This window comes from Ascidiella aspersa, chromosome 8, assembly GCF_963924565.1.
Source record: "Ascidiella aspersa chromosome 8, kaAscAspe10.2, whole genome shotgun sequence".
Taxonomy (NCBI): domain Eukaryota; kingdom Metazoa; phylum Chordata; class Ascidiacea; order Phlebobranchia; family Ascidiidae; genus Ascidiella; species Ascidiella aspersa.
In genome coordinates this window covers 5,211,483-5,233,901 of record NC_139454.1, presented here as the reverse complement: position 1 = coordinate 5,233,901, position 22,419 = coordinate 5,211,483, and the positions used below count along the sequence as shown (strand labels likewise).

The 22,419-nt window shown below is 35.9% G+C and overlaps 1 protein-coding gene across 1 annotated transcript; it reads left to right on the top strand.

Moving 5' to 3' along the window:
• Positions 1-626: 626 nt before the first annotated feature.
• LOC146135309 (cholecystokinin receptor type A-like) lies at positions 627-16,894 on the top strand. The gene is made up of 10 exons (XM_083395746.1): positions 627-777; positions 2,698-2,946; positions 5,193-5,308; positions 7,956-8,104; positions 9,650-9,780; positions 11,662-11,834; positions 12,643-12,789; positions 14,591-14,698; positions 15,409-15,537; positions 16,742-16,894. Exons 1-10 carry the CDS (start codon positions 627-629, stop codon positions 16,892-16,894), a joined length of 1,506 nt encoding a protein of 501 aa, XP_083251872.1.
• The last annotated feature ends 5,525 nt before the right edge of the window (positions 16,895-22,419 follow it).

Genomic DNA, 22,419 nt, shown 5'->3' with positions numbered 1-22,419 from the left:
GGAGAAAATTAAGCGCTGTCGATCAACGTTGAATGGTTTACCAATGTATCGATTTTCTTATTAGATTTATGCCTCTGTTTCAACCGGCTGGGGATGCAAGCGATTTTCGCGGTGGATTTGACAAAAAATGGGAATTTGGAAAAACCCGTAGCTTAATTGTTGCTGTCACTTATCCAACAATGGTTCATCACTCAAGCAGGCGGCTTTCCTGTCGAAGTAGTACAAACGAAACTGGCACAATAAAGGTTGCTTCGAATCACGAGTAATACAAAGTAAAGTGCATTGGCGTTATTTTCGTTGAGCGCACATATATCGTCAGTAACTTTTGCATGCTATTGGTTATTAGTCTGAGCATTCTCAAAATAAAACTAGGCGGATAAATAGTACCTTTTTATTATTAATTCATTTGGCAGGGTTTATAAGAAAGAAAAACAGTTTTTATACGTCAAATATATTTAAAGTTTGTTACAAAAAGTTTTATTTTGAACGCAAAATCCACTAACGTTTATGATTCCAGCGTAGCACTAAATATAATTAAGAATGTGTTTTCATGGATAATTTAGCAAAATACACTTATGCTAAAATATTGATATCATATTATGCAAGAAGTGCTTACGGATGGGACGATGAATGTTTTGAACAACTCCACCTTTCTCATGTACAATCAAATTTTCCAAACCATTTCGCCTGAGCTATGGTTTTCTTTAAACAAAACACTCCAAAGTGATTACACGGATACGCCGTCGGGTGCGGTTTTGTGGGAACATTCACTTACAGGTAAACAAAAAGCAAGTCTTACGTCAGACTGGTTAATGGAAGTAAAAATATACTCAAGTTGAGAAAAATTGCAGTTTTGTTGTACGTTTTTAGAAAATTGTTCGCCATAAGTTATAACGGCCCGTTCAACGTTATCAGAGTAACAGGCGCTGAGTAGAAACAATAAAACGAAAAAACATCAATGAAACGATAGGTATTTACTATACCATAAGCTATTCAAGGTCGCGTTCTAAAAGTAATGCGATTGACTTTTATTACACTAGTAATAGATCGTTTAGAATTTTCATTCAAATACATTTTGTATATTTTAGAAATGGCGTCAACTTTTTGTTAATCCAACTTACAATAGTGTTTTACTTGAGCTTTACTTTTGTCTGACATTTCACAACTAAATTTGCTGAGTTGTTTAATGTTAAACTAAACTATGATGGGTCAGTAACTTAACTCACCGCGATATTTCATATGTAACCTCAACACCCAGTGTAACTAACAGTAAAAAAAGTTAGGGTTTGAGTGTTGTCAAAAATTGTTTTGGTATTCGTGTATTCAGCAACTGGAAATGAGCAAATGTTTAGTAACGCCTATATTTTTTTTCTCTTTACCATTCCTAAAAAATGTTATGTTATAAGGGTTGTATATAAGTGCTGCAATGTTTCAACTAAATACAACATCAAAAGCGTTGCAGACCATAATCAAACTTGCCAGATCGCGCAGTATAGCAGACCTGTAATTAGGCAAACATTTGTTTACGCTTTCGGTCGCTAATTATAGAGGCGTGTCTGCGACCACAGACCAGTCTAGTGGAGTCGGATATGGCCGGATTGCATGCGTGACAAATGGTAAAAATAAACAAACACAACATTTGGAAGCATCCAGTGCGGCAGCACTGCACTTCCAAAATTCTGTTTTTACTGTTTTATGTTGTGTTTTACTTTAGGCGCAATGCAACTCACTGTACATGTAAAACAATAACTCGACGACACATCTTAATACAAGTGCGTTTAAAATACACGTTACTATTGCTGGGAAGAATATATTGATCGAAAGGTGTAATATCTGCATGAGCTAATTCGTTTGTATGAGGATCTGGGTTTATAGAATCGCTTTAAATTGGTGGTAAAAGTAAAATCGTTATAAGCGGGAATTATTTACCAAAAATTGCATTTAAGTAGTTCAAAAATATCTTGGTAAGTTGTAAAGACCTATATTGTATTTATGTATTTCGTTGCTTGGTTTTGTTCAAACGACTGGATGAAGATAAGTTTAAAATCGACGTATTCCTAAAAGTGAAAATACTAAAATGAATTGCAAATGTACAGAACTTGGTAAACCGAAAAATATCTTGAATAATTAAGCTTCGAAATCTCTTTCAAATTAAGATTCTGATAATGCTTTTAGTAGCGAAAAATATTTATCCTATAAAATCTAAACAAACTGATTTTCGGTTTACAAATTCTGTACTTAGTTTAATCTTTATCATTGATGTGCATCCAGAATCGTTTCTTTTAACCATTCGGATACAGGCAGATTGTGTTATTCGAAAGAAAATTCTGGTTATTAAGGCTATATAGCAGTGTTTCTCAACCTTTCATGGCTTACACCCCGACTGGAATTTTCGTTGAGTATTTTACTGAAATGTCACCATAAATGGAACTGGAACAACTTAAAACATGTAGGAACATGTCATTTTACATAATGGTATCCAATCGTACACAAATAGTTGTATTAAACAGCTTACAAATTGGGCGAAAATCAGATTGTTATGAACTCTCAAATACCCATGGGCACCCTTGAGCATTAGAAATGGCACACCAGGGCGCCGCGGCACTCCGGTTGACAACCACTGGGCTATATGTTGTTGTTGTTGTTTTTTGACAAAAACAAAAAAAATTGTCTTCGTTTTACCACATCCACTTGCAGGTTGGGGAGTTACAAGCATTGTACTTTACGCAATCGTCTTCCTGTTGGCCTTGGTTGGTAACGTCCTGGTGATTATAACCCTGGTCTGCAACCGCAGGATGCAAACGGTCACCAATTGTTTCCTGCTGAGCCTGTCGGTCAGCGATCTACTGATGGCTCTCATCTGCATGCCTGTGTCCATTACTGGTCAGGTCCTTAAGCGATTCGTCTTTGGACTTACGATGTGCAAGATCATTCCCTATCTTATGGGTAAGTTTTTATAAAATATTTAGGTGGATTCAATTTGCAATAAAACTTTTGCCTTTTGCATTAAGTTGAATTTACCAATTACTGAAATTATGTGTATTTAAATAAAAACAACTCGATCAATAAAAATTCTACATTCATTATATTCAATAAAATCGATATTTTGTTGTTTACAAACGTCACCAGTGTAAAAATACAAGTAAAGATAAAAACGGGCACTTTTATCTTCACTTGTATTTTTGCGCTGATGATGGCATGAGGTATTGCCTGAACGTTTTTAAACAACAAAATGTCGATTTTGTCGAATATAATGGCTTTAGTATTTTTATTGAAATAAAACAAACGTGTATTGCGTTTCAAAATACCGATCCGTAACATCTTTTACAGGCATTTTATGCACAAATTAAATACAGTTCGTAACGGTCTGTGCTAAAAATTGCCTAATGTTTAAAAACTTTGCAGAATTTTTGACTGTGATAATGGTTGCGTTTTAAATTTTAATGCGCCATTTAATCTTGTTTCGCGTTGCTGTTATAATGGGCAAAAGCTTCAGCTATACTGATGTCAACTTAATGTTTGTAAAATTTTGGCGTATTCACAGGATCTCTATATATAGCACATGGCTAACGAACTTTATTTCCAAGTACATTGTTCAATGTAGGGCTGCAAAGTTCGACTCGGGACTTACCGAAGTCGGTTGATTTTGCTGTAGGCAAACTCGGAACTCGGGATTCGAGTAAAACCAAGTAAAATAATCCGTGTCACGGGTCTGACTTACGCATGCGCAGTATAGATTCTAAAACCCGGGTTGTTTTTTTAAATCATTCCGCAGCCCCGGCTTTAAGTTAATTAAGAATCCCAATATTGTTGTCTTGAAAAAAATCGGACCTGCTTACGTGCCATTTCCTTCTAATCCTTTCCGCTGAGTTTTTAGAAGTCGATAAGCTTATTACACCTGACGTCATACTTGGCACCCCAGGGAGCAGATGACGTGACATAAAATTAAATTCGTGGTGGGGTTGTTTTCCTGTTACCGCGCTGTCAGCGAACGTTGCCGACCGAGTAGTATGTAGTGTTGTAAACAAGTTATTTTGAAACGACGCCCCAGTCAAGTCATTTGTGTAATAACTTAATTCAAGGTAGAGTTGTTTCGAATGAATAAAAGGTCCCGCAGTCCAAATCATCAATTGCCTAAGTGAAGACCCAGTACAAATCATAATTAAAGCAAGTCCACTTCAAGTCTATTCACAGATCAAACAACAAACGATATACCCTGGAAATCGGGAAACTCGTCCAATTATGAGCAACAATTGATGTAACAGATAACATAAATAAAACATATAGCAAGCAAATTGTTTTATGCGCAAAAATCAGGATAAATAGCTCAATATTAAAAGTAGTTGCTCAATGAAAACACTTCATTTTAACCCAGGGCAGTTGTGCAAATGAATTAAGTCATGTTAAGTCATATTCCCAAAAGACTTAAGTCAAGTCAAGTCATTTTACCCAAAAGACTCAAGTCATGTTAAGTCATATTCCCAAAAGACTTAAGTCAAGCCAAGTCATTTTACCCAAAAGACTCAAGTCATGTTAAGTCATGTTAAGTCATATTCCCAAAAGACTTGAGTCAAGTTAAGTCATTTTACCCAAAAGACTCAAGTCATGTTAAGTCATATTCCCAAAAGACTTGAGTCAAGTCAAGTCATTTCACCCAAAAGACTTAAGTCATGTTAAGTCATATTCCCAAAAGACTTGAGTCAAGTCAAGTCATTTCGCCCAAAAGACTTAAGTCATGTTAAGTCATATTCCCAAAAGACTTAAGTCAAGTCAAGTCATTTCACCCAAAAGACTCAAGTCATGTTAAGTCATGTTAAGTCATTTTGCCCAAAAGATTTAAGTCAAGTTAAGTCATTTTACCCAAAAGACTCAAGTCATGTTAAGTCATATTCCCAAAAGACTTGAGTCAAGTCAAGTCATTTCACCCAAATGACTCAAGTCATGTTAAGTCATTTTGCCCAAAAGACTTAAGTCAAGTCAAGTCATTTCACCCAAAAGACTTAAGTCATGTTAAGTCATTTTGCCCAAAAGACTTAAGTCAAGTCAAGTCAATTTGCCCAGAAGACTTAGGTCAAGTCAAGTCATTTGGAAACAGTGACTTAAGTGCACTTAAGTCTAGTCATTACAACACAGTATATTACGATGAATCTGTGTGGCCCAAACATTTGACCCATCCTTGTTTTCGCCGCAAGGTATTTCAGTGTCGGTCTCAACCCTGACGATGCTGAGTATCTCTATCGAACGCTTCCTGGCTATTTGCAATCCTCTGACGTCACGTGTTTGGCTGACCAGGAACCACGCCAGGCAGGTTGGGAATGTTGATCATAGGCTTAGCCAGGGGGCAAACAGGGGCCATGCCACCCCCAAATTATAACTATTGTACTCCTAATAATTTGTTTTGTAGCATTTGTGAGCAGCAGCCTACCACAATAGTCGATCACAGGCATGCCACACCTGTTACGTCACAAACGATGTAGTTATTATTACGACAAAAACAATTTCGGCTCGCCACGCCACTGATGTTGATCATTATTTATACAGGTAGCCGTCTTTAGGACGTGGCCGTGTAAAAAATTAATCAAGCGTCGCATCTAAAAAGGTAGTCTATGTATAGTTTAAATTGAAGCAAGTATAGCAATATCGCTAAGTATAGGACAAACAGGTTTAGTTTAGATAAATGTGTTATTTGAAACTGAATATTTGATGTGTTCGCTTTTCAAGACGGCATAAAGGGGAATAGCGGGCACTTCACGCCCTTAAGTATTTAGAGCTGTATTCATTTGTCCTTATTTAACGTAAAGAAAAGCTAATTTTTCAAATGCCCTTAAATGACAACTACCAGGGAAGTGTCCATAAAAAATTACATCTGGACACAATACTAGCCCTCGACATATTGCTTTGACACACTTTGACACACCATTTGACAGACTTTGTGTTCCAAAATACCCGACCTAAATGATCAACTTAAAGGAAATGTTAAAACGTGAATTATGCCGAGAGAAAAGAATGCGAAATTAGACACACATGGCCGTATTTTGTTAATGGATTTGATATGCTCTGGTCACACCCTTAAGGTTCTTACCGGCTGCCACACAGCGCAGCCTGTCGTGTCTTAAGGTAAGCAGTTCAAAAATGTCAACGGCATATTTGTAATGCAAGACAGGCTGCCAGCAGGAGTTGCTGGACACGCCGGATAAATCCCGCCTAAACAAATCATACTCGTCCGCACATACCTTTAAATCAGTGGGTCTCAAACCTTTTTTTTAAATATTACGCAACGTTCCCCCAGAATTTTTTTTATTGCCCGCGCTCCGTTAAAAATATGTCAAAAAATAAACACACCATAACACGTTGTTTTTAATGGTATCAATGGGACGGGTCCACTTGCTTCTATGCTACAACTCGGCCTGACGAATCACTTTATTTGAGTGAAGCAATCACGAACAGTTTTAAAACCGTGACCGAACAGCTCACAGTGGCAGCAAAGGAAGCTGTAAAAACGTAATTCTTATTAGCACAATGCAACACTATGACGTCACAATAATAAATTCAACTTAAAGCGTTCAATAACGTGAATGAACATCTAATCTTTAGAAAAGTAAGTTGCCTTGAAATCTTATTGCACAAAAATGGTTGTTCTTCAGAGGCGTCCTGTTGATTTTTATTAGGTGCTTCGTGGTCCCAGAAAATTGTCTCGCGGAACCCAAAATGACCGCGGACCCAGTTTGAGAACCACTGTTTTAAATGATGACGAAAAATGAAAAACCGAGCGCCATGTAAAGCTTGTCAGTTTAATGAATTTCACACATTCTCATCTATATTTTACTACATATAGTTTTTTACGATCTTTAACTTGATTATTTAAAAAAATCAAAACTAGGCTAAGGTTATGAATAAAAATGTTATTCTGGTTTAAACTTTATTCATATTTTATATTCATTGGGGCACGGGGCCATGTAATTGACTTCCAGGCTGAATTCTTATGTTTAAATCAGTTTTAACATTTCAGCATAAAGGAGCAGCTGCTGCTGGACACGCCGATTAAATCCTGTCCAAACAAATGTTACATACTCGTCCTCACATACTTTAAAACAGGGGTGGACAACTAACGGCCCGCTGGCCAGCTCCGGCCCGCCAACGCAAATCATCCGGCTCGCGACCTATTTTACAAACTGGGCGCGAGACCATTATTCATATTTTTGGCTATTTCAACTACAAAAAAGGAAATAATTTTCTGCGCTTTGCTTTAATGTTCTTTCGCCATCGAGTGTAAATCGCGAAATACCCTAGTTTGATCCCTGATTAACTGTCGTTGCGGGTATAATAAGATGCGTAAAGTCTACACAATTAACATATAACGGCCCTATAGGAGACCTATTTTAGTTTGGTTTTGGCCCGCGACTTTAAGAAGTTGACCACCCCTGCCTTAAAAGGATATAAAAATCAACACAGAGCGCCGTGTCAAGCACTCCAGCTTCATAAATTTCAACACATTATCATCTATATTTACTATAAATATTTAGTTACAATCTTCATTACCATCATTATTGTTAGAAAAGGTAAGCTTATAAATGAAAATGTCATTCAGGTTTTAAGTTTGTCCATATTTTATCTTCGTTAAGGCGAGGCCTATGTAATTGACTCCCAGATCGAGTTATTATGTTTGAATGGTAATAGCATTTTACCATAGCAGCTGGATACGTCACATACTGTACCCTAAAAAGGCAATAAAAAATAGAAACATAGCACCGTAAACACTCTTTAACAAATTTCAACACATATTTTCATTGAATTTTTTCCTTTACATTGATTTCACAAGTCAAACTAGGCTAAGTTGCAAAAAAAAACACTAGCAAAGGTTCAATAATATAGAAAATGCAAAGGAAAGCTAGATGACAAGTTAGTTGTGCATTTTTGTAAGCTTTGCATATTTTAATCTTGTTTTTTCTACTAAGGTGGTTGTCGTCATTTGGTTGCTGTGCTTGGTTCTGATGTCACCACTAGCGGCGCTAAACAGCCTTCATATCATTCCCATCGACGAAAACCAAACGTACACTTACGCGTGCAGAATTATGTTCGTCAGCAGAAAAGCAAGAAAAATATGGTAAAATATTTTATACACCTTTAATTCTTCATGTCAATGTTCGTATTTAAGCTGAGTTTGCTCTGGCTACAAGTTTTTGTCGGAGAACATTTGAGATGTGTGCTAAAGTTGCTGCGATCGGGGCATGCGCTACGTTGGTTTACAATTGCGTGGCCAACGCTTAAATGTACACGTAGTTAATGAACTTGCTTATCGCAATCAAGACTAAACATGCGTCAAAAAATAAAAGCATATTTTTTAACTGGAGTTTGCTGGTTGAAATTAAATCTGTGTTAAACGACAATACATGACGTTTTAAAAACTGTTCACTACTAAACCGAAATCATTGTTTCTTATTTACTTAACACCTGTTTAATGGCTTGACATGGCCTAATTCAATATATAAACTGTTGCTACTAGGCATGGTAATATAAATCAAAAGCAGCCCCTCTGAGGGGGGGGGGGGGCTGTTTTTGATTTATATGGCCTAATTCATTTCACAAAAGAATTGACTTAGGGTTAAGTCAATTTGGCGAATGACTTATAGCAGGTGTCGGCAACCTTTTAGGCCCTGCGGACCGGTTTAAAACTATAATTTTGTTCCGCGGACCGGCTTTAAAAAACAATAAATGTTCAGTAAAGGTAATTTATTACAACATTTTTTCAATGGACAATTTAAAATACATACGTTGTTTGTAAAACTTTCCTGCCTAAACAACAAAATAATAAATCAATTTGCAATGCATCTCATTTGGCCACAGCACACTGGTGTGTTTTGAACCTTACGAGTGCTTACTAAAAAATTATACTAACTAAAAAATTATACTAACTAAAAAATTATACTAACTAAAAAATTATACTAACTAAAAAATTATACTAACTAAAAAATTATACTAACTAAAAAATTATACTAACTAAAAAATTATACTAACTAAAAAATTATACTAATTTGAATTATACTAATTAAATTTTTTCTCATACCGATCAACCATGGAGTATGTTTAAATTAAAGTTAATATGTTTTGAATAGAAAACGACATTTAATTGTTTTTGACTTATTTCTTAGTTTTTCGGCATTTTACGTACGGTTTGGGTTTAAATCAAAATTTTAATCTGGCAACCCTGCTACGGACCGGTAACGAGCTACTCGCGGACCGGCACCGGTCCGTGGACCGGCGGTTGCCGACCACTGACTTATAGATTCAAATTATTACAACACAGTTTTGGTAAAATTTGGGCGTTTATTACTTTTTTTAGTGAAACAGTTAGCTTGAATTCTGTTATATTTTGGTGTTTGTTAGATAAAATTATATATTAGAGATAAAATAGATTTGTCAAAATTTTTGTTCAAATCTTTTAATTTTAATCCTAATTGACCTTGAACTTACTTGCACTAGCAATTACTTGGTCTGGGACTTTCCATTGGACTACATTTGACTTACTGATATGATTTATTGACTTGGCTTGGACTTACCGTTAATTTAAAAATGCTTTATATGGGACTTGGTCATTTTTAAACGACTCATTGACAGCACTGATGTGTATTATATTTTCCCGCATGTGCAGGTACCTCTTTCTTTTGCTGTCCTTGTTTGTTCTGCCGGGAATAATAATGGCAGTCGCCTACGCAAAGGTATGCTGGACGATCGTCACACGCTTTCGTTTGCACAAAGAGAAAAATTACGACGCCAAACACGGTGAGAAATTGGTTTCAACAATTTGTTTCCTTTAAAAGGACAAACAACTCCAAGGCCTGACGTCTGACAATCACAGGCGGAATAACTGTAAGGATGGACAATCGTGGGCCGCGTATAAAAGTGTGCATTCAAATTTAACAACTTGATTAACGTTGAAAAAGAAAACTTATGAATGCAAATGATATTCAGGTTTAAACGTTATTTCTATTTTATCTTCATTAGGGCAAGGGCCGAAATATTAAACCTTTGGGATGAGTTCTTATGGTTGGATCCGTTATAGCTATTTAGCATAATCATTAATCACTTTATTTTTTTAAGGAAATTGGTTTTGCGTATTGTTCCAATTGGCGTCTGTCAGTTGTGTTTCTAACTCTTTGTTTGTTTTTTATCTAGTGTTTGCATAACTTAATAAAATTAAAGCTTTACCGGACTTAGATTTTTTATTAAAAAAGACATGCGGTTTTCTTCCGATCTAAAAGTTTGTTTCCATTAGATTTTATGTTTTTTTAAGGTCTACCTAGTACTATATTTATCGTCTTTTTGACATTTTAGTTCTAGGGTCAAATATGCACGGATCTGTAATGTCAATTACGAAGCCAAAAAGGTTGAGTAGATTGACATCATCATGATTAAGACAATAACGAGCTTAAGAGCTTATATCATTTTCAGTTTATGTTACTGAGAATTAAATCAAAGTTTTAAAGCATCATTGTCTCAACTTTTATAGGTGATGTTTTGATTTTCTTCTCAGTTACATTATGAAAGATTATATTAGTTCTAATGCTTTTGCGAAATGCAATCTTCAAACACAAAACTTCAATCGTTTTTTAAAACCAAACGACAACCGGCGATCAAATGTTAAAAACAGTGGCAACGTGCTACACAATACTCGTGTTTGACTTTTTCTCGTTGATTTGTTTGTAGGGAGTGGAGGTGTTATACGTTTTGAAACAATGCGGGGGTTCATTTGGCAAATATGTTAAATCCCTCATTTAATTTTCTCAAATCAAAACTGACATTGAGGTTAACAAACTATTGGCCGATCACGGAAATAGCTTCACTAGTCGGTCGTTGGAATCGATTCAAAGCACTTTACGATGTTAAATTGTCTTGCCACCTTTCTGCCTACGTTTATTGTGATTTCGTGAGTCGAAATGAAACGACTATTGATTATTCTGGCTCGCATCGACTGCACAAGACGTCAGGATGACGCTTGCCCAGCAACAATAAGATTACAAGCCTATTTTGCCTCAAACTAAAACAAATGTTGTAGTAGGGATACTTGCAATTCATTGGTTTTTTTTTGTTCCCTCTAGCACAAAAAACAATTTACATAACCCGGTTTAGCTATGAGCGGGCTGTGTAGTTACAGGTAAGAAGGCACTGGCTCTTAAGACGAGGGCCGACGGCTGCCTAAGTTGCTTACACGTTCCTTGAGTGTATATGAAGAATATACGCCACTTCTGTACTGCAGACAAAGTAACTTCACTCAGTAGATATTGCTAGTTGAGCACATTCACAAATCTCAACAGTAAACACGGTAAAAACGCTGTGATTAAAACCGCTATATCAATAAGCCGTTTATCCTGGAATGAATGCGAAACGCTGAAAGCAATTGGCTCGGCGCTTGGTCACAGGTCAGTGGACAACGATCACGTGTATAGTGACGTCAAATCGGGCAAAATCGAGACTATTGTATGTTAGATGCTCTTCCGGAATATTTTTGTAAGCATGCGCTTATGAAACGTTCGCAACCGGTAGGTTTTTTTTGTACATATATTTTTTTTTTTTTTTTTTTTCTCTCAAAACTTGGCCGGTGACAAATCATTCAAAACAAATATTACTGCTACAAAAACCAGCTGATTTATTTCGCAACAACAGAAAACGCCCACTACGGAAACAAGTGCAAATATGCGGAATCGTCACGCTCTGACGGCGATGGCCTTTTTCTGCCAATCACCAAACGCGCCCAACGAATGGGGAATTCCCTGCGTGGGATCGTGCGCAATGCGTCGTCGCTTGGCAACAACAAGAAGTCGGCGAAACAGGAAAAGGTTTGTAATAATAGAAGCTATCCAGCACACAAAGTGTCAGAAAAAAGTTTTAACGGCGAAATAAACATATTATGTCTTTTGCAGCTATAAGAATGGTCGACATTTTCTCATTGAAAAAAAATATTTTAAAAATTTAAAAATTTTAATACCTAATATTAACATTCGCCATAATTTCCAAGAAAAAATCATTTGCCCACCAAGAAATCAACAACAGATCAAACCTTTCCATCGATGTCACACATGACTTGGTTAATATTGAGGCCATGCGCTTTTATCGTCGATAAGCGATACTAATAATCATAACTGATCGCGGTAAATTTTACACAGTTAGAATTGGAATCGAACAAAATTTTATCAAGATACTCCACTAACCTTATAATGCCATAGCAAGAAAACAAAATTTAAAATATTAAAGTTGAAATATTTTAAATTCAACATTTAATATGGGGATTCGCGATTTTTCAAACCACCAATATAGGACGAAATATTTAACAGTAGCATTCTGAAGTCATTTGATTTGAATCACACCTCTTTTTCCACTTTATTTCTTCCTGCAAGATCACGAGCTATGTTTAAATCACCTTTATGTCATTTATTTATGTTACATGTCGCTTTTTGGTCAGACCAAGCTAAAGGTCAATACATGACGTTAAAATATTATGCATCTACACAATAAAGTAAAACAACTGATTTCGTTTAAACATTAGTTTCGCAACTATCTAAAATTGATTTTGAAAAGGGTTTTTAAGTTTTTTTTTTAAATTATATTTATAGAAGATAATTTTAATTGCATTTTTGTACTGATCAGTGCGGGATGGACTCAAGGCCGGTCAACTGCCGCATGCCCAACTATGTCTGCTCGCGACGATACCCTGGCGGAATAGAAAGGTGGCAAGAAGCAATCGCTAGGTGGCGTGCCAAGAAACGAGTCGTACAAATGTTCATCGTAATTATGGTATGGCTTTGGATATGTTACGATCTATTTTTTTGCTCTAATTGCATATAGCTGCAAACGTGTTCTAACAATTTGACGACATCGTTGATAACAGCATATAAAAACAGCAAAGTTAATAAATTAAACTGGGTGCCAAAAAAAAAATTCTTTCGAAAACTCTACTAGGTGTGACGCAACCTATTTATGGGGGTGCCACAAGCCGTAAAAGGTTGCGAACCACTTAATTAAGCACAAAAACGTAAAACGCCATACAAAGATGTAAAGCAATTATATATTGGTGAACATTCCCAATTCGGGTAGTACATTAAGGCGCTTACATATACTTGGTGTTTTTGCAACAAACTAAATACAACATCATACAAAAGCCACGTGTACATTTGCTTACAAAACTAATAATTGGTTTTACAGTCTTTCACACTTTTTACAAAGTTCACGGTAAGGTATTACAAAATATAGAAACTAATCGGTCCTAAAAGAACAAGGCGGAGATTAAACTTTGATATTAAAACCTGAACCATTGATGTAATGACTTAAGTCATTGACTTGACTTAAGTGCACTTAAGTCACTGTTTTCAAATGACTTGACTTGACTTAAGTCGTTTGACCAAAATGACTTGAATTGACTTAAGTCTTTTGGACAAATGACTTGACTTGGACTTAAGTCAGTTTGTTAAATAACTTGGGATTAAATTAACTGTTTTTCATTTAAATGTATCTTAAGTTTTGCACATTAAACACTTTTAATGCTGTATATTTCGTTTGTGTTATTTTTTTAGTTAAATTGTTGCTTATAACCGGACGAGGTTACCAATTTTAATAGTTTAACCGTTTAGTTTTATGTCAATGTCATGACTTAAAATTGACTCGCTCTCAGAATGACTTGACTGGGACTTGGCTTTTTATTTAATCGAAAAGACTTGACTTGGACTTAAGTTATTTTTAAATGACTTGACTGGGAGTTAAGTTATTTCAAAAATGACTTGTTTAAAACACTGAACACAAACATGAAGGAATTAAAACTGAAACACATTTTATCGTAAACAGCCAATCAAGTCGAACATAAAGCTGGTCACCTCAAATAATGATAAAAAGACTTGCCGCCAGTAAAGTCATTTGGAAAATAACTTAAGTCCAAGTCAAGTATTTAAAAAAAAGAAAGTCAAGTCCCAGTCCACATCACCAGTTGCCCAAGTCACTTCATCTTTAAGTCAAACCAAAAACCAACATGAAGCAATATAAAAACCTGAAATAAATAGCTCAATTTTATCATGAAATGTCAAATGAAAACACTTAATTTTAACCAGTGTCATTTGACTCAATGACTTTAGCTTAGGGATGTCCAACATTTTATTATAGTGGGCCGCATTAACACTTGAAATAATGTAATGGGCCGCAGAACCTATCAAGTTTCAAGATTAAGTATTGCTCTTTAGAGTTATAACGGGCCTTTAGAGTTTCAATATATAATTTTTTACCCTTACTATACTATCAGTGCGCCCCTAAAAGCTGACTGGTACATTTTAATTAGGCCAATATTGAACGTTTAAAATACTACTTGGGAGTGAAAATGACTAGAGGCCGCATAAAAATTTGGGCATCCCTGCTTTAGCCCAAGTCAATCCAGTTGTAAAAGCGCGGCAGTTAAAGTTGCAAAAGGGTAGCGAAAGTCAAGTCAAGTTAGTTTACTCAAACGATTGAAGTCAAATCATTTGTCTAAAAGACTCAAGTCAAGTAAATTTACTCAAGTCAGTGACTTAAGTCATTACAAGGCTGCTTTCCGCATAATACTATTTTCGTCAAGGTTCTTTACTTCGTCTGTTGGACTCCGTTATACATTGTAAACGTTTGGAGAGCGTTCGATCCAGATGGAGCAATGTCCGCACTTGAGGACAGCATTCAAATTATTCACGTAAGTTTTTTTATGATTTGATAATATAATTAGGATTAAGGTTTAGCCGAACGTAGTCAAGGGGTTAATGCGCTCTCGATAGTACAATCACTTGTCGGATTTTTGATTTCTTGTTTTTTCCTCTAAAGGTTCCCTTTAGTAAGTAACTGCTTCGAGATATTGTTTATGAATAATTGGAAATTGTTTGAACTGTCATTAAACTGCAAATTAAAAGTTACAATTTAACAGCAATGTTTAAATAAAGTAGGTTGAAAAATCCCGAATAGGATTCGGTATGTTTGATTGGATGTTTATAAGTATCCAGTAATATTATACGTGGTAAAACAATTAGGTTTTCGTGTCATTTGTAATTATTTTTGAAGACCAAGATATATGGTGTTAAATTTAGCAGTTCAGAGTACATAGCCGTAGTAAGAATATCAAAGCCCATACAGAAGTTCACGTATCGTTTTGAACGTTTGGAATTCCTTTTTTTCATTTTTCAGCATAATACTTCAAACGTTCAAAATGCAACCTACTTCTGTATGGGCTTTGATATTCTTACTACGTCTTCCTACAACATCCAACCATTATTCTCCAAAGAATACATTGCGATTATAACCCATGTGACACTGTAAATTACACAGTATCAACTAAAATTGCTAGTTACTCGTTCACCAGTACGGTTAATGCCTATATATATGTTCTTCAATTGACTGCTATTTGTTCAGTTACTGTCGTATGTTTCGACTTGTGTCAATCCTGTTGTCTACTGCTTCATGAACAAGCGTTTTCGAGAGAGCTTCATCTCAGCTTTCCTTTGTTGCGCAACAAAATCGTGCAGAAAGCAATTTAACAAGGTACTGGTTTTGTATTATCTTGAAGGGATATCTCATGAGTTTCTGTAGGGCATGGCGAGTTATTTTCTTTTTTCTTTTTTTCGTAACGATCACCTTGATCGCAAAGCTTTTTTCGGTCTTTTTTGGGGTCAAAAACTTAAATATGTCAACAATGAACAAGCGGGTAATACATTACGTATTTATTGTATAAATTAATTGTATAAAATTCAGGTATGAAATAGGGGTTCGCACTAAAACGAATAATGTTAGCAAAACCACAGCATATATTATTTCATGATGTCAAATCAAAGTTGGCAGAGAGCTTTACGCAGTAAGGATCATATTTATACATGGCTTCAACTTTAATCAGCAATGCCCTGTTAAAATATTTGTTTACACGGTTTGTTCTTTTCCAAATTATTTGACAATTTCCGCTCTTTAAAAGTAAAATGGACACGAAGGGGGACGTCCGTACGGGAGCCATATCCAACGTTTGTGATTAGCCCGACCTAAATGTAGTTTGTAATTGCAGAATCAATGGCCAAAACGGGAAACTCGAACACTCACTGTCAAAGGGTAAGTTGGAAAAAGGTGATTGAAATGTGTGGTATGTCGCGGCAATCATGTCGTATATCTATTTGCGGTACAATATAATTAATAAAACGGATAACAATGATTTTTGCCCGACCGATATAAGTTTGTTTCTGGTTCACAATAGGGAATTTGAACGAAGGTGATTGAATCATGTCTAATCGTATTGTTTGTCGCAATTATTGCGGGACAATAATCTTGTCGTTGTCGTCGCAGCTCCGTTGATGTCCTGTGTTTATTCGCTTAATTATTGCTGTATTATATGGTAGCCAGTACAAATTTACATAAATTAGGCAACCGAATAACAATGATTGTTGCTCATAACTATAGGTTTATTTCTATTTTACAATAGAAAGTATTCAGGTGGCCGCAAGTTTATGACCGTTTTACGCTTTACTTGGTAATATTTGGAGAGAACGTTCGATTACTTTATCCTTCAGCTGAGGAATCGTTTACCTTTTGTCATGGAAGGAAACGCCGTCGTCCAATCTTGTATACCCAAAATTTGAGTCTTCGTTTTGTGAAAGTTTAAGAAAACGTTTCATGCAAAGCCCTCGATTTTTTCATAAGTGTAAAACACAAGTTGTCAGCATGCCTATCGCATATTAAACCGACAACCTAATCATAACAACAGGTTGAATCGGCTATACGAGCAACAAGGTCGCAAACCGACGCCGGCCGCTTCCAGAAGAGTTTCTGCTTCGAAAGCAACGCCATCATAGTAACAAAAGTCCGTGGAAACCTTCCTCTCAACGTGCTCTTTGTTCCTTCAACAATGTTACCATAACGTGTTGTGTAATAGTTTATTGGGAGTGTACCGCGTATGTTTGCCATCCGTAACAAAATACAGACTTCCCTAAACGTGTATCTTTGTCACCCTTTGCGTTTATGACAAAACACAGATTTCCTTGTATGTGTTCTTTTGCTACACTCTATAAGTAAAAGGAAAGCAGTTTTCGCCATTGAAGCACGTTTATCTGTATACTATGCAAATTCTGTGTTTCGTTAATTACAAAAAAACAAATTCCTTAAACAATCACAGATCATCCAGAACGAAAATACATGACATCATACGTTTAATTTATGACATTAAAACTGAGCCGACGATACTGTTAAGTTGCAATTAACAAGCAGTTTTCCGGATTTTACTTTACTGGCGGATTATTCCCTCATTTTTCCATTTAAGAGATTTTTCGAAAATTTTCATATTGTGAAAACGGACAACCATCTACCTGGGTGCTTTACGTTTGTTATGACATAAACATTTACACCTGATAATGAATTGTAAAGCCAAAAAGGTCGAGTAGATCGACATCATCTCGATTCTAAATAATGCTCACAATTACGTCCCACCTTTTACAAGTGATGCTTTGATATACTTCTCAGTCACATTAACTGAATATGATACAAGCTTGTATCGAAACGTCCAAATCAAGGTGATGTCAATCTACTTAATCTTTATATGTTTGGAATTACAATGGTTGTTATGTACCGTACGCTGATACTCACTGCTAGCTGATTTTGATAAATAGAGTTAAAAGATTTTGACAAAAAGTAAAAAATAAAGGCCTATTTTGGATGTTTTAGTTAAACTAAACGCAAAACATATTTTTGTTATTTTGATCTTGTGACAAAACGAATGCAGTAGAAATGGAAGTTGTGACAGCGTGTGGCGGAAGGTTTGCTAACACCAGTCACTCATCTAACCAGTAACGCTTGCGCAGGCCGTGGAAAATCCGGCAGTATGGGTTATGCAGCTGTCAAAATTCTGTCCGCCGTTTAAAAAAAATGACTAGGCAACAAGATACTTCCTGCAGCTGTCATTCGTCGGATAACTGAGTAATCGGATAACTTTTTCGTACCCGAAGTTATAACCTCGTGTACATTGCAAGCGTAACATTGTTTATGCCTAGGCGTTGTCTGGAACGAAGATCTGCTCATTCAAAGTGATGTATACGTTTTTTATTAGATTAAGGCAGTGTTTCTACCTTTTTTACTTGGGGGCGCACCTAGAGACATATGAAAACGTGGCGGCGCACCGAAAATTATGAGGTGTACCGATATTTCTAAATTGCCTGCATTTTTTATTACATGGGTTTTATAGTTGCATATCTTTAAAGGGACTTCCAGCCTTTGAGACTAAAAACGTTATTTTGTCCATTGAAGTCTTATTCCGATTAATTTTGGACTTACGACATGGTTTTTCCTTTTGCTCGCGGCGCACCTAGCAGCCTTCCATGGCGCGCTGGATTAAGGTGTAGGTGTAGCCTATTGTTTAAACAAACCACTGCTTGAAACTTATAGATATTTAAGTACATAACGTTAAACTGTAAAACGAAATATTAATATAAAGCTATATGTGTTTGTATAGTTCTTTGATGAAAATGTATAGACTCTTTATATATTAGTAATCCCCTTATAAATTACCGCTATAAAAAAAAAACTCCTTGTAATTTAACGTGGCGTGCTTGTAGCGTCTCTATTTTGACAGTGCTAAATTATTCCAACTGCGAATTCTAACTTTAATTATTAATTTGCGCTTTTACTTAAAATATTAGGTCATAGGGCTTGTAAGTTTTTGCATATCGGGGTAAACTTCATTACGTAACTGGCAACTTTCGAAATGGCTTAACCCGCCTTGTGCAACGTTCGCACGCATCATTTGACTTTTGACCTGTTATATCCTTGTCTTTTAAACAACCTACCATTTTTGCGCTGATAAATCGCCGTTCGTGCCCGGCACCGTTTCCCGCTAATTCTAATATTTCCATCGGCGCCGGATGGTCTTGAACCTGTAATTTTTATTCTATTTTTTTTGTGACCGGCCTCGCGATCTCGTTTTTTTATTTGTTTTTTTGTGACCGGTCGCGCTATCTCGGCCACGTAGCCGTTGCGGGTAATTTTACGGGCGACGCCGTTTTGCAGTAGCCGGGCATAGCGTAACAACTGGTTTTAGAATGTGTACATTAAGCAGCACGCGGACGTCTAAGAGTTAGTAGATTTGGTAGGCGGAACTTTTTGGTTAACGAACAGAGCGTTAGCGATGTTATGCTATGTTATTTTGATATTTACTTTAACCATTGTCTTACGTCGAAAATCGTTTAATGTACCAAGTTTAAAAAACATGATTTAAAGAGAAAAGTTTTTCTTTAGGTACATGTTCAAAATTAACAAATTCTAAAGATTACAATTCTTCATTAACAAACCGTCGTTTTAACAGACAAGGCAAACAACCTGAAAAAGAACGAACATGGTCAAGGAAATAAATAACATTAAGATTGTTGAAATCGGCCATGTTAACTCCAATTTGTCGACAGAACAAGCCCATTTGATCTGCACAAGCCATGTGATTGACAACACAACTGCAGAGAAGTTCGAAGGAGAAGCAGGAGATGTAAGAATATACTACATATTCAAAGCGTAGTTTAAAGACAATTTTGTGAAGTTATCGCTTAGACTTTTGGTTATCATTCGAAATACAGTTTAAAATGAAAAATTGAACCTGAAGCCCTAGGCCTAATACTCTCAAACAGTCTGCTATTCGCCCTAGATGCACAAATTTGAGAAGACTCATGTTTGGAATTATAATTGTTTTGCAGATGAATTGGCCTTTCTTAGCAATTATGGTTTGTGTGCTGTACAACAATCGATAAAAGACTTTCACAATTTCTCATTGAAAGAAATATTCTAATTAAATTATATAGGCTCAAATTTTTAGAATAAATTTTGGTAGTATAGATGAAATAGATTGTCTATCATTAACAAACAAAAATTATTTATTTTTTAAACTTTTGTTTCAGAATGACTTGCTGTTCTTAAAAGAAAACAGAAGTTCAGTTTTGGTGCGTTAAGTTACTTCAGCAAAACGAAGAAAGCACCAAGCATTACAAAAACGAATATACCCTCATTTACTCTTCATTTGATGAAATAAATCATTTCAAAAACTCTTTCGCTATTGTGTTTCTATATAATATGCCACCTCGTCAATTTAATTTCGTTGTACTAATACAAGTGAACATAATAAAGCAAGAAAGTATTATACATGTTATTCTATCGCCAGCCAGCTGTATCGTGACGTACAATAAGTTAAATCCATACTTCCATTTCTATAGCTTTTGGTTTATTGGGTAGGTGAGTGGTTGTTTCAGTAACTCGAAAAGGTCCCGAATAGGAAATTTACGAAACGTTTTTAGGCTCGTTGGACCGAACCGTTACAGAGCCCTAACCTTTTTTGTAACAAGGAAACCGGAACTGAACGGCATATTTTGTTTTTTTTGATAAAGTTTTAATTTGAAGAGCTGTTACTTATAATTGAAAGCGGCATTGAAATAATGTTATTATTGGAGCATGAGCAAACTGCGTTGATAATAAATCTGCACATCTTATCAAGGTTGTAACGTACTACGTGATTTTGTTGACTATACACAGATGACTTACATTTGGAATCTTATGTTGTCGTGTTTCAAAAGGAGTCAAGTCAATTCTGGATTTATTTTCCACCGAAAAAACAGTGTATCAGTGTAAGGGCACCACTACTATTTATTGGGACACTTTAAATGACTATAGTTTTATTTAAATATAGGATTCGCCATAAAACCAATTGATAAGATTACCTATAACGCAATTATATTAGGAACAACAAAATAATAAAACAAAATGCGCAATAATTTCTTAACTCGTCAGAGTAAAAACAAAATCATTTGAAATAATATAGTTTACATCTTATTTTAATGTAGGTCATATTACAAGTTGATTAGTTTAATTTTGTCCTTAATCCGTATTTGGTTTTATGCTTAGATTAGGGTTAGCCTAATTTTGGTCGTTTTAGAGTGCGGTAAGAGACTGTCTAAATATCAGTTGTTACTGTTTGACGACAAGTTAGTTTATACAATTACCACAAAGATTCGTGCAGCTGTGCTTCATTACATTGAAGAAGAAGAAGAAAAATCAATTAAAATCACGAAAGAAAAACGCAAGAACAAAGAATAAAACGCGATAAGATGTACCCAGCGGCAACATTTTTTTTGCAAGCATATTTGCCAAAACGTAGACCAAAGCAAAGACATGCAGCGATACTAAGCTATTTTTTTTTTTTGAGTTCCCACAGTGTGGGAATGTGGGCCGTGCCTGGAGGTACTGCAATACCAGGACAACCCGTGAGCAGGGCGAAGCAAGCTTCGGCACGATACTAAGCTCATTGGGGCCTGGCGATACCGTATGATTAGTGTTTACTGTTTATGGTTGTGAAGCAGGGTGTTGATTACAAGTCTCATTAAACTAATTTGCCACGACCAATCAACCTCACTATTACTTCAAGGTATTTGCTGTAGTCTGATTACAAATCCATACAGTTTTTGTTGGCTGGTGTTCAGCTGGCCAGCCAGAAGCCGGTAAGCAACACAACCGCTTACTGTATTAACTAGACAAGACTGATTATATTGATATAAGCTTTCGCATATATAAGTTGAAAGTTTGCATACAAGAGGAAAGGCGACACCAAAAAGCGGAAATGATTTATACCCCGGAGCCGTTTTGGCAGCCGGGAACTTTAGCAATAACACGTTCACACAGGTGAAATACTTTTATCTGTTACGGAAATATGTGTCACGATATAACATTTATCATGTGTGAAACAGCCGAATGCTCTGTTATCAGAATGACAGCGAGTGTTTGGTAAAAGGCGTGAAAAAGTGACAAATCATAAATCGTAACATATTTGATAAATACACAATACAATAAATTCCAAATTATCCACTAATTATTACTTATGACGCTACAGTTGCATACTTTGCAATATTTGAAACCTAAAACCTGATTAAGCGTTGCTGTTAGGAAATGAAAGCTCCTCGATGGCGCCGTTTGAGAAATGCCAAGCTGCGTCATTGTTTTATTTAAACATTAACGGTATTGCTAGCTTTCATTGCTTAATACCGTTGTTTTGCAGATAAATGTTCGACAGAAACAAGTCTGATGGTGGTTACACGCAAAATAATTATAAGCGCGATTCATAAAATATAGTTATATTTCCTTTTAAAGTTTTACTCTCGTTCTACAGTTTGATTAATGCTTTAAGGGACCAAAAGCCGTTGCAGACTCGCAGTTTGTTTAGCATGTCTTACTTGCATCATTGATCGACAGATTTGTTTAATCTGTAATGGATTTTGGTGTACTAATGATACGAAAGTAGTAATTGTTGGTCAACAAGCAGCTTCAGACAGGTTGAATCACAATAGTTGAACACCGATGTGAATGTATCTTTTATTAATTTAAGGCAACTAGAACATAGGAATATTTTATCAAGGCAAGTACACT